Below are 12,039 nucleotides of genomic sequence, written 5' to 3'. Positions count from 1 at the left end.
ACACACGTGTACAGCGCACACAGTCACCTTGCACATAGGCACAGGCAGGGAGCACGTGTGGGTCGTGCGCATCCTGCACACACAGAGCACACACGTGTGGAGCGTGTCCATGGGGGCACATGCAAAGCACACAGAGCACGGATGGGCTGCACACATGGGGGGGAACATGCGACCACACACAGGGGGTGCGCACATGAGAGGCACGCGCGCACTTTGCACATACATGTGAACCGCACATACATGTGAACTACACACACATGAACCACACACAGGGGAGGCACACACTGTGCACACACAAACAAGGTGCACGCATGCACATACATGTGAACCACACGAATGGGAGGCACACACTATGCACACACAAGGTGCACGCATGCACACACATGTGAACCACACACACAGGAGGCACACGCTATGCCCATACAAAGAACATGCGTGCATGCACTTTGCACATACCTGTGAACCACACGCACGGGGGGCACACGCTATGCACATACAGGGAGCACGCATGCACACACACGTGAACCACACGCACGGGAGGCACATGCTATGCACATACAAGGAGCACGCATGCACACACTTGAACCACACGCACAGGAGGCACACGCTATGTACACACAAGGAGCACGCATGCACACACGTGAACCACACGCATGGGAGGCACACGCTATGCACACACAAGGTGCATGCATGCACACACATGTGAACCACATGCACGGGAGGCACACACAATGCACACACAAGGTGCATGCATGCACACACATGTGAACCACACGCACAGGAGGCACACGCTATGCACATACAAGGTGCACGCATGCACACACAACCACACACACAGGAGGCACACGCTATGCACATACAAGGAGCACGCATGCACACACATGTGAACCACACGCACAGGAGGCACACGCTATGCACATACAAGCAGCACGCATGCACACACACGTGAACCACACGCACGGGAGGCACACGCTATGCACACACAAGGAGCACGCATGCACACACACGTGAACCACACGCACAGGAGGCACACGCTATGCACACACAAGGTGCACGCATGCACACACACGTGAACCACACGCACAGGAGGCACACGCTATGCACATACAAGGTGCACGCATGCACACACATGTGAACCACATGCATGGGAGGCACACGCTATGCACACACAAGGTGCACGCATGCACACACACGTGAACCACACGCACAGGAGGCACACGCTATGCACATACAAGGTGCACGCATGCACACACATGTGAACCACACGCACAGGAGGCACACGCTGTGCATACAGAGCACACGCATGGCCCACAGCACACGCATGGACTGCGCACACGGGGGGCACTCGCTCTGCACGCAGAGAACACGCGTGGACCATGCACATGGTGCGCACACACACAACACCCCCGTCCTTACTGCAGACGGTGACACCCCATAACCAGCCCCCCCCCCCCCCCCCACCAGTCCCCATCCAGCCCCATTGCACCGGGAGGCGCCGGGCACCCCGGGGTGCTGCGGCTGCAGAGCGCGTGGGTTGGGGCTGCGGAACGGGTCTGACGGGTGTTGGGGTTCAGGGACCCCCCCCCGGCACCCGGTGACGCAGCGGAGCCTCTCCCAGCGCCGGCGCCTGCCGGGGCCCAACCGGCTCCTGGGGTGCCGCAAGCGGGGGGGGGAACACGCTTTGAGTCCCTCCCCAGCACCCATGGGTGCAGAGGGGGGGCACAATGGGGTGCCAAGAGCCAGCAGCCCCCCCATAGAGGGGTGAGATGGGGACCCCCCCCCCCAATCCCTCCTCTTGGCCCCAACACAACAGCTCAGCAATTCCCAGCTTTATTGCACGCATGGAGAAGCCAGTGGTAGCCCCAGGATGGGGGGAGCACATGGTTGGGGGGGGGGGGGGTCCCCAGCCCCGCGCGGCGGGGGGGGACACACACATGGAGCCCCAGCAGCATCAGTCCCAGGCTCGTGATGAAGGGATTCAGGTGGCCCTGAAGGTCCTGGGCTGGGGGGGGGGTGTCCTGAAGGTCCCAGGGGTTTGGGGGACCCCCTTCAGGCACTGTTGACCCCCATGTTCTGCATCTGCTCCTCCAGCACGGGGTCCATCCCCCCCCCGGAGCGCTTCTTGCCCCCCTCCTGCTGCTTCTTCTGCTTCTTGGATTGCTCCTGCTCGATGGGCGCCGGCCTCACGAAGGGGATCAGCTCCCGTAGGTCTGGGGGGACAGAGAGAGGGGGGGGGATTTGTGTGTGTATGGGGGCAGCACTGGGGAGCAGGCAGGGTGCTGTGGGGAAGTGTGTGGGGGGTACCTGGGGGCATGAAGTCCCGGAGCTTCTCCGGGATGCGGATGCCCTCCTGGGTCTGGTGGTTCTCCAGGATGGCGCAGATGGTGCGGGTGGTGGCACACATGGTGGCGTTGAGCATGTGCACGAACTCCACCTACGGCAGGGCCACGGTGACAGCCGAGGAGAGGGGGGGGGAACCGAGGAAGAGGAGCAGGACCAATTCCCCCCCCCCCAGGTCGGGCTCACCTTGTCCATCATCTTCTTGGTCTGCCCGTAGCGGATGCGCAGGCGCCGCGCCTGGTAATCGGTGCAGTTGGAGCAGGACACGAGCTCCCGGAAGGCTCCGGATCCCGGGAACCAGGCTTCCAGGTCCAGCTTCTTGCTGGCAGCGTGGTTGAGGGAGCCTGGGAGGAGATAGGGATGAAGGGGGGGGGGGGTCCTGCTGCTCCTCATCCCCACCTCCCCAAACCCAACTCCAAGCACACCCAGCCCTGGGGATGGAGGGCGCCGTGTCCCCCGGTGCGGCACAGGGACGTGATGCTCCAGGGAGGGAGCGTTCAAACGGGATCAGTGTCCCGGCACAGCTTCCACTCAGCACATCCCTTGGGAAGCGGAGCCAGGGCAAACATCTCCCTCCTCCCCTCTGGGGCCTCCCCATTGCCATGGGGCACAAGCAAAGAGCCGGAGCTGGGAAAGCAAGGAGACGGCTTGAGGCCACCCTATGACGCCGGCGTCCCATACCCGAGACGATGTTGACGACGTGGTAAGGGATGCCCAGGGACTGGTAGAACTCCTCCGCCGTGGCCATCATCTCCTCAAAGAGCTCCCAGGACTTGTTGTCACGGGGGGAGGCGTAGACGAACTGCTCGATCTAAGCCGGGATAACGGCAGGGCCCGGGGCCCGGTGTCGGCACCGGGAGCAGCCCCGTTTCAATCCCCCCCCCCCCACCACCACCACCACCACCACCACCTCCAGGAACGCTGTTTTGGTGGGCTCACCTTCTCGAACTGGTGCACGCGGAAGATGCCGCGGGTGTCGCGGCCGTGGGAGCCCACCTCCTGCCGGAAGCACGTCGAGAGCCCCGCGTACTTGAGCGGCAGCTCCTCGGGCCGCAGCCACTCGTCGCGGTGCAGCGCGGCAATGGGCTGCTCCGACGTGGCGATCAGGTACTTCTCGTCGATGGAGCTGTCCTCGGCCCTCTCGCTGCCTTTGCCGATCACCTGCGGGGTGGGGGGGACACACCGAAGAGGCTCCGTTCCCCTCCTTGTGCTGCCTGCACGCAGGTTGGGATGCAGGGATGCTGCGGGGTGGGGATGGAGGTAGGGGTCTGCAGAGCCCTGTGCGGCTCCTTGGCATCACGCTGGGGTGGGGGGGCCTAAGGACAGGGGGTCCAGGGGAAGATGGACCCCAAAATACGGGGTGAGACCATGAAGGTGACACCATACATATGGGGTGACACCGTAAATATGAAGGGGTCAGCAGACAGGGGATTCCAGGGAAGATGGACCCTAGAGATACGGGGTGCAGAGAAAGAGGGACCCCAGGAATAGGGATTCCAAAGGAAGATGGACCCCAGGGATAGTGTCCAAAGGAAGATGGACCCTGGGTATAGAGGGTCCAGGGAAAGAGGGACCCCAGGGACTGGGAGCCCAGGTGGAGATGCTCCCCCCCGATATGGGATGCAGGGATGATGGACCCTGGAGATATGGGGCGCAGAGAAAGAGGGACCCCACAAATAGGGATGCCAAAGGAAGATGGACCCCAGGGATACAGTGGCTAAAGATGGACCCTGGCTATAGAGGGTCCAGGGAAAGAGGGACCCCCAGGGATTGGGAGCCCAAGTGGAGATGCTCCCCTAAAATATGGGATCCAGGGAAGGTGGACCCTGGGGATATGGGGTGCAGAGAAAGAGGGAGCCCAGAAATAGGGATGCCAAAGGAAGATGGACCCTGGGTATAGAGGATCCAGGGAAAGAAGGACCCCAGGGACTGGGAGCCCAGGTGGAGACGCTCCCCCTGATGTGAGATCCAGGGAAGATGAACCCTGAAGATTGGGGTTCCCGGGTAAAGATGGACCCTGGGCATTAGGGCTGTACAGGGCGCTGCCGGGCAGCGAGATTCCAGGCGTCTGGAAGCAGCGTGGCTCCGTCGGGAAGCCCCGGAGCGCCGTCGGGCGCCCAAGGCCTCACCTTGTAGAGCTCCTCGTCGAACTGGCTGAGCTGGGCCACCTCCTGCATGACCTCCTTGCGCATGAAGAAGGGGGTGTACACCGGCGTGTAGCCCTTGGCACGCAGGCTCTGCAGCGCGTACTGGATGAGCGCCTGCTCCAGGAACACCAGGGGACCCTGGGGACGAAGGGAAGGCACCTCAATAGGGGGACAAATAGGGGAGCCCTGCACCGAGACAGCCCTCCCCGCTCAGCAGATGCTGCTGTGGATGCAGGGGCTCCAGCACTGCTCAGAGCCTGCTCCCCCCAATTCCTTGTCTCTCACCCCTGTTCCATGGGGGGTATTTGGGCTCCCACCTTAAGGAAGTAGCCCCGGCTGCCGGCCACGACAGCGCCCTTCTCGCCCTCGTAACCGTCCACCATCACCACCAGATCCACGTGGGAATACTTCTTCCTGCAGCTGCAGTCGCCCCAGACCCGCTCCACTTTGTTGTCCGCATCCTGCATGGAGATGGGAGAAGGGAGGAAAGGGGGGGGGGGGGGAGCCCCATCACCTCGGGGCCCGCTTTGGGATCCCAGACCCCAGAGCCTGGAATGCCAGCTCTCATCCCGGCCGCTCGCTCACTGTGCAGCCCCTTGGCAGCCGGCCCTGGCCCACTTGTGAGCCCCCAGCACAATATTCCCTGGGGATGAATGGAGGCGGCGCAGGGAGATCCCAGCCCCCCCGTTTCCCATGGATCCCCCCAACAATGGCCGTGTCCAGCGCTGCCTGAGCTGCTCTTTGTGTGCTCCCGGCGGGATAACGCTGCCTTGGCATGCACGTCCCATTCACCCTCCCCACAGACGGGGACTGCCTGCCAGCGCCTGGCGGGCGCTGATGAACCGGCACAGCCAGCTCCTTGTTCCTGCTCCTGTCCCTGCTCCTTGTTCCTGCTCCTTGTTCCTGCTCCTGTTCCTGCTCCTTGTTCCTGCTCCTTGTTCCTGCTCCTTGTTCCTGCTCCTTGTTCCTGCTCCTTGTTCCTGCTCCTTGTTCCTGCTCCTTGTTCCTGCTCCTTGTCCCAGCTCCTTGTTCCTGCTCCTTGTCCCTGCTCCTTGTTCCTGTCCCTGCTCCTTGTTCCTGCTCCTTGTTCCTGCTCCTTGTCCCAGCTCCTTGTTCCTGCTCCTGCTCCTGCTCCTTGTTCCTGTCCCTGCTCCTTGTTCCTGCTCCTTGTTCCTGCTCCTGTCTCAGCTCCTTGTCCCAGCTCCTTGTTCCTGCTCCTGCTCCTTGTCCCTGCTCCTTGTTCCTGCTCCTTGTCCCTGCTCCTTGTTCCTGCTCCTGCTCCTTGTCCCTGCTCGTCCCTGCTCCTTGTTCCTGCTCCTTGTTCCTGCTCCTTGTTCCTGCTCCTGTCTCAGCTCCTTGTCCCAGCTCCTTGTTCCTGCTCCTGTCTCAGCTCCTTGTCCCAGCTCCTTGTTCCTGCTCCTTGTCCCTGCTCCTTGTTCCTGCTCCTGCTCCTTGTCCCTGCTCGTCCCTGCTCCTTGTTCCTGCTCCTTGTCCCAGCTCCTTGTCCCTGCTCCTTGTTCCTGCTCCTTGTCCCTGCTCCTTGTTCCTGCTCCTGCTCCTTGTCCCTGCTCGTCCCTGCTCCTTGTTCCTGCTCCTTGTCCCAGCTCCTTGTCCCTGCTCCTTGTTCCTGTCCCTCCTCTTGTCCCAGCTCCTGTCCCTGCTCCAGTCCCTGTCCCTGCCCCAGTCCCTGCTCCGGTCCCAGTCCCTGCCTCAGCTCCTGTCCCTGTCCCTGCTCCGGTCCCTGTCCCTGCCCCAGTCCCAGTCCCAGCTCCAGTCCCTGTCCCTGCTCCAGTCCCAGTCCCAGCCCCAGTCCCTGTCCCTGCCCCAGCTCTTGTCCCTGCTCCAGTCCCTGTCCCAGCTCCAGTCCCTGTCCCAGCTCCAGTCCCTGTCCCTGCCCCAGTCCCAGTCCCAGCTCCAGTCCCTGTCCCTGCTCCAGTCCCAGTCCCTGCTCCAGTCCCTGTCCCTGCTCCGGTCCCTGTCCCTGCTCCGGTCCCTGTCCCTGCTCCGGTCCCTGTCCCTGCTCCAGTCCCAGTCCCTGCTCCAGTCCCAGTCCCTGCTCCAGTCCCAGTCCCTGCTCCGGTCCCTGTCCCTGCTCCGGTCCCTGTCCCTGCTCCGGTCCCTGTCCCTGCTCCAGTCCCAGTCCCTGCTCCAGTCCCAGTCCCTGCTCCAGTCCCTGTCCCTGCTCCGGTCCCTGTCCCTGCTCCAGTCCCTGTCCCTGCCCCAGTCCCAGTCCCAGCTCCAGTCCCTGTCCCTGCTCCAGTCCCAGTCCCTGCTCCAGTCCCTGTCCCTGCTCCGGTCCCTGTCCCTGCTCCGGTCCCTGTCCCTGCTCCAGTCCCAGTCCCTGCTCCAGTCCCAGTCCCTGCTCCAGTCCCTGTCCCTGCTCCGGTCCCTGTCCCTGCTCCAGTCCCTGTCCCTGCCCCAGTCCCAGTCCCAGCTCCGGTCCCAGTCCCAGCTCCGGTCCCCACCTCATCGTTGCTGATGGGCACCGAGGGATGCAGGAGGTTCCCGATCTCCCGGAGGCTCTCGAAGCGCTCTGCCTCCAGCCTCACGCGCTCGGCATCGCACTTGAGGATGGCTTCATGGATGAGGAGCCGGATCTGCTTGATCTGCGAGACCTGCAGGGCCTGCGCGGGGCCATCCCGGCTCATCCCGGCTCCAAACCCCACGGCCACGCGGAGGGGACACGGAACGGACCCAAGCGGGGCTCTGACAGTGGGGCAGGAGCGGGAGGGAAGCGCAGCGGGCAGGGAGCGCCGGAGGCTCTAAGGAAGGGCACGGAGCCGGTCCCTGCTGGGGTGGCGCGGGGCAGAGGGGATGCTCCCGGCGGGGGGGGGGGGGCTCAATGCATCCCCCCCCCACCTCGCTTTGGCCACCATGGGGTGATGCAAAGGGGCAGGGCTCACACTCACCCCCAGCACCTCGGCCGTGAGCTCATCCAGGTTCCGTGCTCCCTCCGGGATGGACTCATCCGTCCCCACCGGCTCCTTCCTCTGCAGAGGAACCCGCGGAGGGTGGGGATGCAGCCCCAGGGGGAGAGCATCCCCCAGGAGATGCCCGCAGGCAGGGGCAGCCCCTCGGGCCTCACCTTCATCTTGTCCCCGATGGTTTTGCTGCAGAGGTTCTTCAGCTTGTTCAGGTTATCGGCACGGAACCGGCCTGGAAACCAAAGGGGAAGGAGCCACGGGGGTGGGAATGGGGCTGGGATCCCCCTGGGATCCAGGGGTTGATGCTGTGAGGGGCAGAGCTGTGGGGTGCAGCGGCTGCCGCACAGGGGTCCCGTTTGGAAGCACTGATCCAGGGGGCCCGACCTGGCTGGGGCCACCGTGCACATCCAGAGCCACGGGGTCTGGGTGCATCCACGGGGTCTGGGTGCATCCATGGGGTCTGGGTGCATCCATGGGGTCTGGGTGCACCCATTGGGTCTGGGTGCATCCATGGGGTCTGGGTGCATCCATGGGGTCTGGGTGCATCCATTGGGTCTGGGTGCATCCATGGGGTCTGGGTGCATCCATGGGGTCTGGGTGCATCCATGGGGTCTGGGTGCATCCACGGGGTCTGGGTGCACCCATGGGGTCTGGGTGCATCCATGGGGTCTGGGTGCATCCATTGGGTCTGGGTGCACCCATTGGGTCTGGGTGCATCCATTGGGTCTGGGTGCATCCATGGGGTCTGGGTGCATCCATTGGGTCTGGGTGCATCCATTGGGTCTGGGTGCACCCATGGGGTCTGGGTGCATCCATGGGGTCTGGGTGCATCCATGGGGTCTGGGTGCATCCATGGGGTCTGGGTGCATCCATGGGGTCTGGGTGCATCCATGGGGTCTGGGTGCATCCACGGGGTCTGGGTGCATCCACGGGGTCTGGGTGCATCCACGGGGTCTGGGTGCATCCATGGGGTCTGGGTGCACCCATAGGGTCTGGGTACATCCATGGGGTCTGGGTGCACCCACGGTGTCTGGGTGCACCCATGGGGTCTGGGTGCATCCATGGGGTCTGGGTGCTCGAGGAGGGGACCAGGGGGGTCCCCCTTTGTGCCTGCAGGTGCAGCAGCCGCAGCCGCTCACCCCCAGACCCCCCCCCAGCATCACCCCCATGGCACGATCCAATCCTGCAGTGGGGTTGCATCAGCCGGGGGGGGGGGGGGGGCAGCAAGGGCAGGACCCAAAGGGCTCAAAGTGGGGGTCGGGGTTTGGGGCTCTGCTCCCTTTGCTCCCAGCGCCCGCAGGCACCCGAGAGGGGCCGGAGCCCGGGTCCCGCAGCCCCACAGCGCCCTGCGGCAGGCAGGGACGGGGGACCCGGGGAGGGGGGGGAGCGGATCCCTGCAGGTGACAGTGGGGCTGGAGGCACCGGTGGGGCAGGATCCCGGTGGGGCCGGATCTCAGTGGGGCAGGATCTCAGTGGGGCAGGATCTCAGTGGGGCAGGATCCCGGTGGGGCCGGATCTCAATGGGGCCGGATCTCAATGGGGCAGGATCTCAATGGGGCAGCATCTCAACGAGGCTGAATCTCAATGGGGCCGGATCTCAGTGGGGCAGGATCTCAATGGGGCAGGATCTCAATGGGGCAGGATCTCAATGGGGCAGGATCTCAATGGGGCAGAGTCTCAATGGGGCAGGATCTCAGTGGGGCAGGGTCTCAGTGGGGCAGGATCTCAGTGGGGCAGGATCTCAATGGGGCCGGATCTCAATGGGGCAGGATCTCAATGGGGCAGGATCTCAATGGGGCAGGATCTCAATGGGGCACCATCTCAATGGGGCAGGATCTCAATGGGGCAGGATCTCAATGGGGCAGAGTCTCAATGGGGCAGGATCTCAGTGGGGCAGGGTCTCAATGGGGCAGGATCTCAGTGGGGCAGGGTCTCAGTGGGGCAGGGTCTCAATGGGGCAGGATCTCAGTGGGGCAGGGTCTCAATGGGGCAGGGTCTCAATGGGGCAGGATCTCAATGGGGCAGGATCTCAATGGGGCCGGATCTCAATGGGGCCGGATCTCAGTGGGGCAGGATCTCAATGGGGCAGGGTCTCAGTGGGGCAGGGTCTCAATGGGGCAGGGTCTCAATGGGGCCGGATCTCAATGGGGCAGTGTCTCAATGGGGCAGGGTCTCAATGGGGCAGGGTCTCAATGGGGCAGGATCTCAGTGGGGCAGGATCTCAATGGGGCAGAGTCTCAATGGGGCAGGATCTCAGTGGGGCAGGGTCTCAATGGGGCAGGATCTCAATGGGGCAGGGTCTCAATGGGGCAGGGTCTCAATGGGGCAGGATCTCAATGGGGCAGGGTCTCAGTGGGGCAGGGTCTCAGTGGGGCAGGGTCTCAATGGGGCAGGGTCTCAATGGGGCAGGATCTCAATGGGGCAGGATCTCAACGAGGCCGGATCTCAATGGGGCAGCATCTCAATGGGGCACCATCTCAATAGGGCAGGATCTCAATGGGGCAGGATCTCAATGGGGCAGGGTCTCAATGGGGCCGGATCTCAATGGGGCAGGGTCTCAATGGGGCAGGGTCTCAATGGGGCAGGATCTCAATGGGGCAGGATCTCAATGGGGCAGGGTCTCAATGGGGCAGGGTCTCAATGGGGCCGGATCTCAATGGGGCAGGGTCTCAATGGGGCAGGGTCTCAATGGGGCCGGATCTCAGTGGGGCAGGATCCCGGTGGGGCAGGGTCTCAATGGGGCAGGGTCTCAATGGGGCAGGATCTCAATGGGGCAGGGTCTCAGTGGGGCAGGGTCTCAATGGGGCAGGATCTCAACGAGGCCGGATCTCAATGGGGCACCATCTCAATGGGGCAGGATCTCAGTGGGGCAGGGTCTCAATGGGGCAGGGTCTCAATGGGGCAGGATCTCAATGGGGCAGGGTCTCAATGGGGCAGGATCTCAATGGGGCAGGGTCTCAATGGGGCAGGATCTCAATGGGGCAGGATCTCAATGGGGCAGGGTCTCAATGGGGCAGGGTCTCAATGGGGCAGGATCTCAATGGGGCAGGATCTCAATGGGGCAGGATCTCAATGGGGCAGGGTCTCAATGGGGCAGGATCTCAATGGGGCAGGGTCTCAATGGGGCAGGATCTCAATGGGGCAGGATCTCAATGGGGCAGGGTCTCAATGGGGCAGGGTCTCAATGGGGCAGGATCTCAATGGGGCAGGGTCTCAATGGGGCAGGGTCTCAATGGGGCCGGATCTCAATGGGGCAGGGTCTCAATGGGGCAGGATCTCAATGGGGCCGGATCTCAATGGGGCAGGGTCTCAATGGGGCAGGATCTCAATGGGGCAGGGTCTCAATGGGGCAGGGTCTCAATGGGGCAGGGTCTCAGTGGGGCAGGGTCTCAATGGGGCAGGATCTCAATGGGGCAGGATCTCAATGGGGCAGCATCTCAACGAGGCTGGATCTCAATGGGGCAGGGTCTCAATGGGGCAGGATCTCAATGGGGCAGGGTCTCAATGGGGCAGGATCTCAATGGGGCAGGATCTCAATGGGGCAGCATCTCAACGAGGCTGGATCTCAATGGGGCAGGGTCTCAATGGGGCAGGATCTCAATGGGGCAGGATCTCAACGAGGCCGGATCTCAATGGGGCAGGATCTCAATGGGGCAGGGTCTCAATGGGGCAGGGTCTCAATGGGGCCGGATCTCAACGAGGCCGGATCTCAATGGGGCAGGGTCTCAATGGGGCAGGGTCTCAGTGGGGCAGGATCTCAATGGGGCAGGGTCTCAATGGGGCAGGGTCTCAGTGGGGCCGCGTCCCGTCGTGTCTCCCCTCCCCCCTCCCCTCCCCTCCCCTCCCCCACGCACAGCTCCGCCAGGCGCCGTCCGCGCGCAGGAGCGCGTCCACGAGCGCGGGGTCCTTGAAGCGGCTCCGCTGCGAGTCCCGGACGAGCCCCGGGTCCCCGCCCTTGTCCGCGCGGAACAGGTCCAGGTCCAGCACCATGATGGCGGCTCCCGCACCCCGCACTGCGCCTGCGCAACCGGCGCGCTGACGGCGGGAGGCGGGGCTTGGGGGGGGCGGAGCGAGAGGGGGGCGGAGCGAGGGGAGGTGGGGCGCGGAGCGCCCCCTGGCGGAGCGGCGGAGCGCAGAGCGGGAGCGGGGGCACGATAGGGAACCATAGCACCCCATGGAGCACCATAGCACCCCATAGAGCACCATAGCACCCCATGGAGCACCATAGCACCCCATAGGGCCCCATAGCACCCCATGGAGCACCATAGCACCCCATGGAGCACCATAGCACCCCATAGAGCACCACAGCACCCCATAGGGCCCCATAGCACCCCATAGAGCACCATAGCACCCCATAGAGCACCACAGCACCCCATAGGGCCCCATAGCACCCCATAGAGCACCATAGCATCCCATAGAGCCCTATAGCATCCCATAGAGCCCCATAGCATCACATGGAGCCCCACAGCATCCCATAGAGCCCCATAGCACCCCATAGAGCACCATAGCACCCCATAGAGCACCATAGCATCCCATAGAGCCCCATAGCACCCCATAGAGCCTATAGCATCCCATAGAATCCCATAGAGCCCCCATAGAGCACCACAGCACCCCATAGAGCCCCATAG

The 12,039-nt window shown here is 63.5% G+C and overlaps 3 protein-coding genes across 3 annotated transcripts in view; 1 reads left to right on the top strand and 2 right to left on the bottom strand.

Annotated features, from left to right (window-relative positions):
* The window catches only part of SHISA4 (shisa family member 4), a 71,658-nt gene that overhangs the window by 17,789 nt on the left and 41,830 nt on the right, over positions 1-12,039 (top strand). The window lies entirely within an intron of this gene.
* Positions 1,998-11,430, bottom strand: SARS1 (seryl-tRNA synthetase 1). Its single transcript, XM_061442813.1, has 11 exons — positions 11,266-11,430; positions 7,573-7,643; positions 7,397-7,477; positions 6,953-7,111; positions 4,805-4,948; positions 4,470-4,625; positions 3,280-3,501; positions 3,022-3,151; positions 2,527-2,684; positions 2,305-2,434; positions 1,998-2,210 (listed from the first exon to the last, which is right to left on the bottom strand). The coding sequence occupies exons 1-11, from the start codon at positions 11,399-11,401 to the stop codon at positions 2,050-2,052; spliced, it is 1,548 nt and encodes a 515-aa protein (XP_061298797.1). The 5' UTR covers positions 11,402-11,430; the 3' UTR covers positions 1,998-2,049.
* On the bottom strand, positions 5,672-6,605 carry LOC133263133 (serine/threonine-protein kinase fray2-like; the record flags this gene model as incomplete). The annotated part of the gene is made up of 2 exons (XM_061442784.1): positions 5,672-5,811; positions 6,383-6,605. Coding segments are annotated over 2 exons (363 nt in total), but the record flags the coding sequence as incomplete, so codon positions are not given.

Source organism: Pezoporus flaviventris, unplaced genomic scaffold, assembly GCF_033815535.1.
Source record: "Pezoporus flaviventris isolate CSIRO_AGI_PZ_B2104156 unplaced genomic scaffold, CSIRO_AGI_Pfla_v1 ptg000253l, whole genome shotgun sequence".
NCBI classification, from domain to species: Eukaryota; Metazoa; Chordata; class Aves; order Psittaciformes; family Psittacidae; genus Pezoporus; species Pezoporus flaviventris.
Note: the sequence above shows the minus strand (reverse complement) of the source record. Positions and strands in the feature narration are given on the sequence as shown.

Bases quoted from the DNA above. Each gene is read 5' to 3' on its own strand.
- SARS1 (XM_061442813.1), bottom strand. From the start codon at position 11,401: ATGGTGCTGGACCTGGACCTGTTCCGCGCGGACAAGGGCGGGGACCCG. The intron at 4,949-6,952 runs GTGGGGACCGGA...ATCTCCATGCAG, and splicing joins TGCCCATCAGCAACGATGAG to GATGCGGACAACAAAGTGGA. The intron at 2,211-2,304 runs GTACCCCCCACA...CTGTCCCCCCAG, and splicing joins CCGGGACTTCATGCCCCCAG to ACCTACGGGAGCTGATCCCC.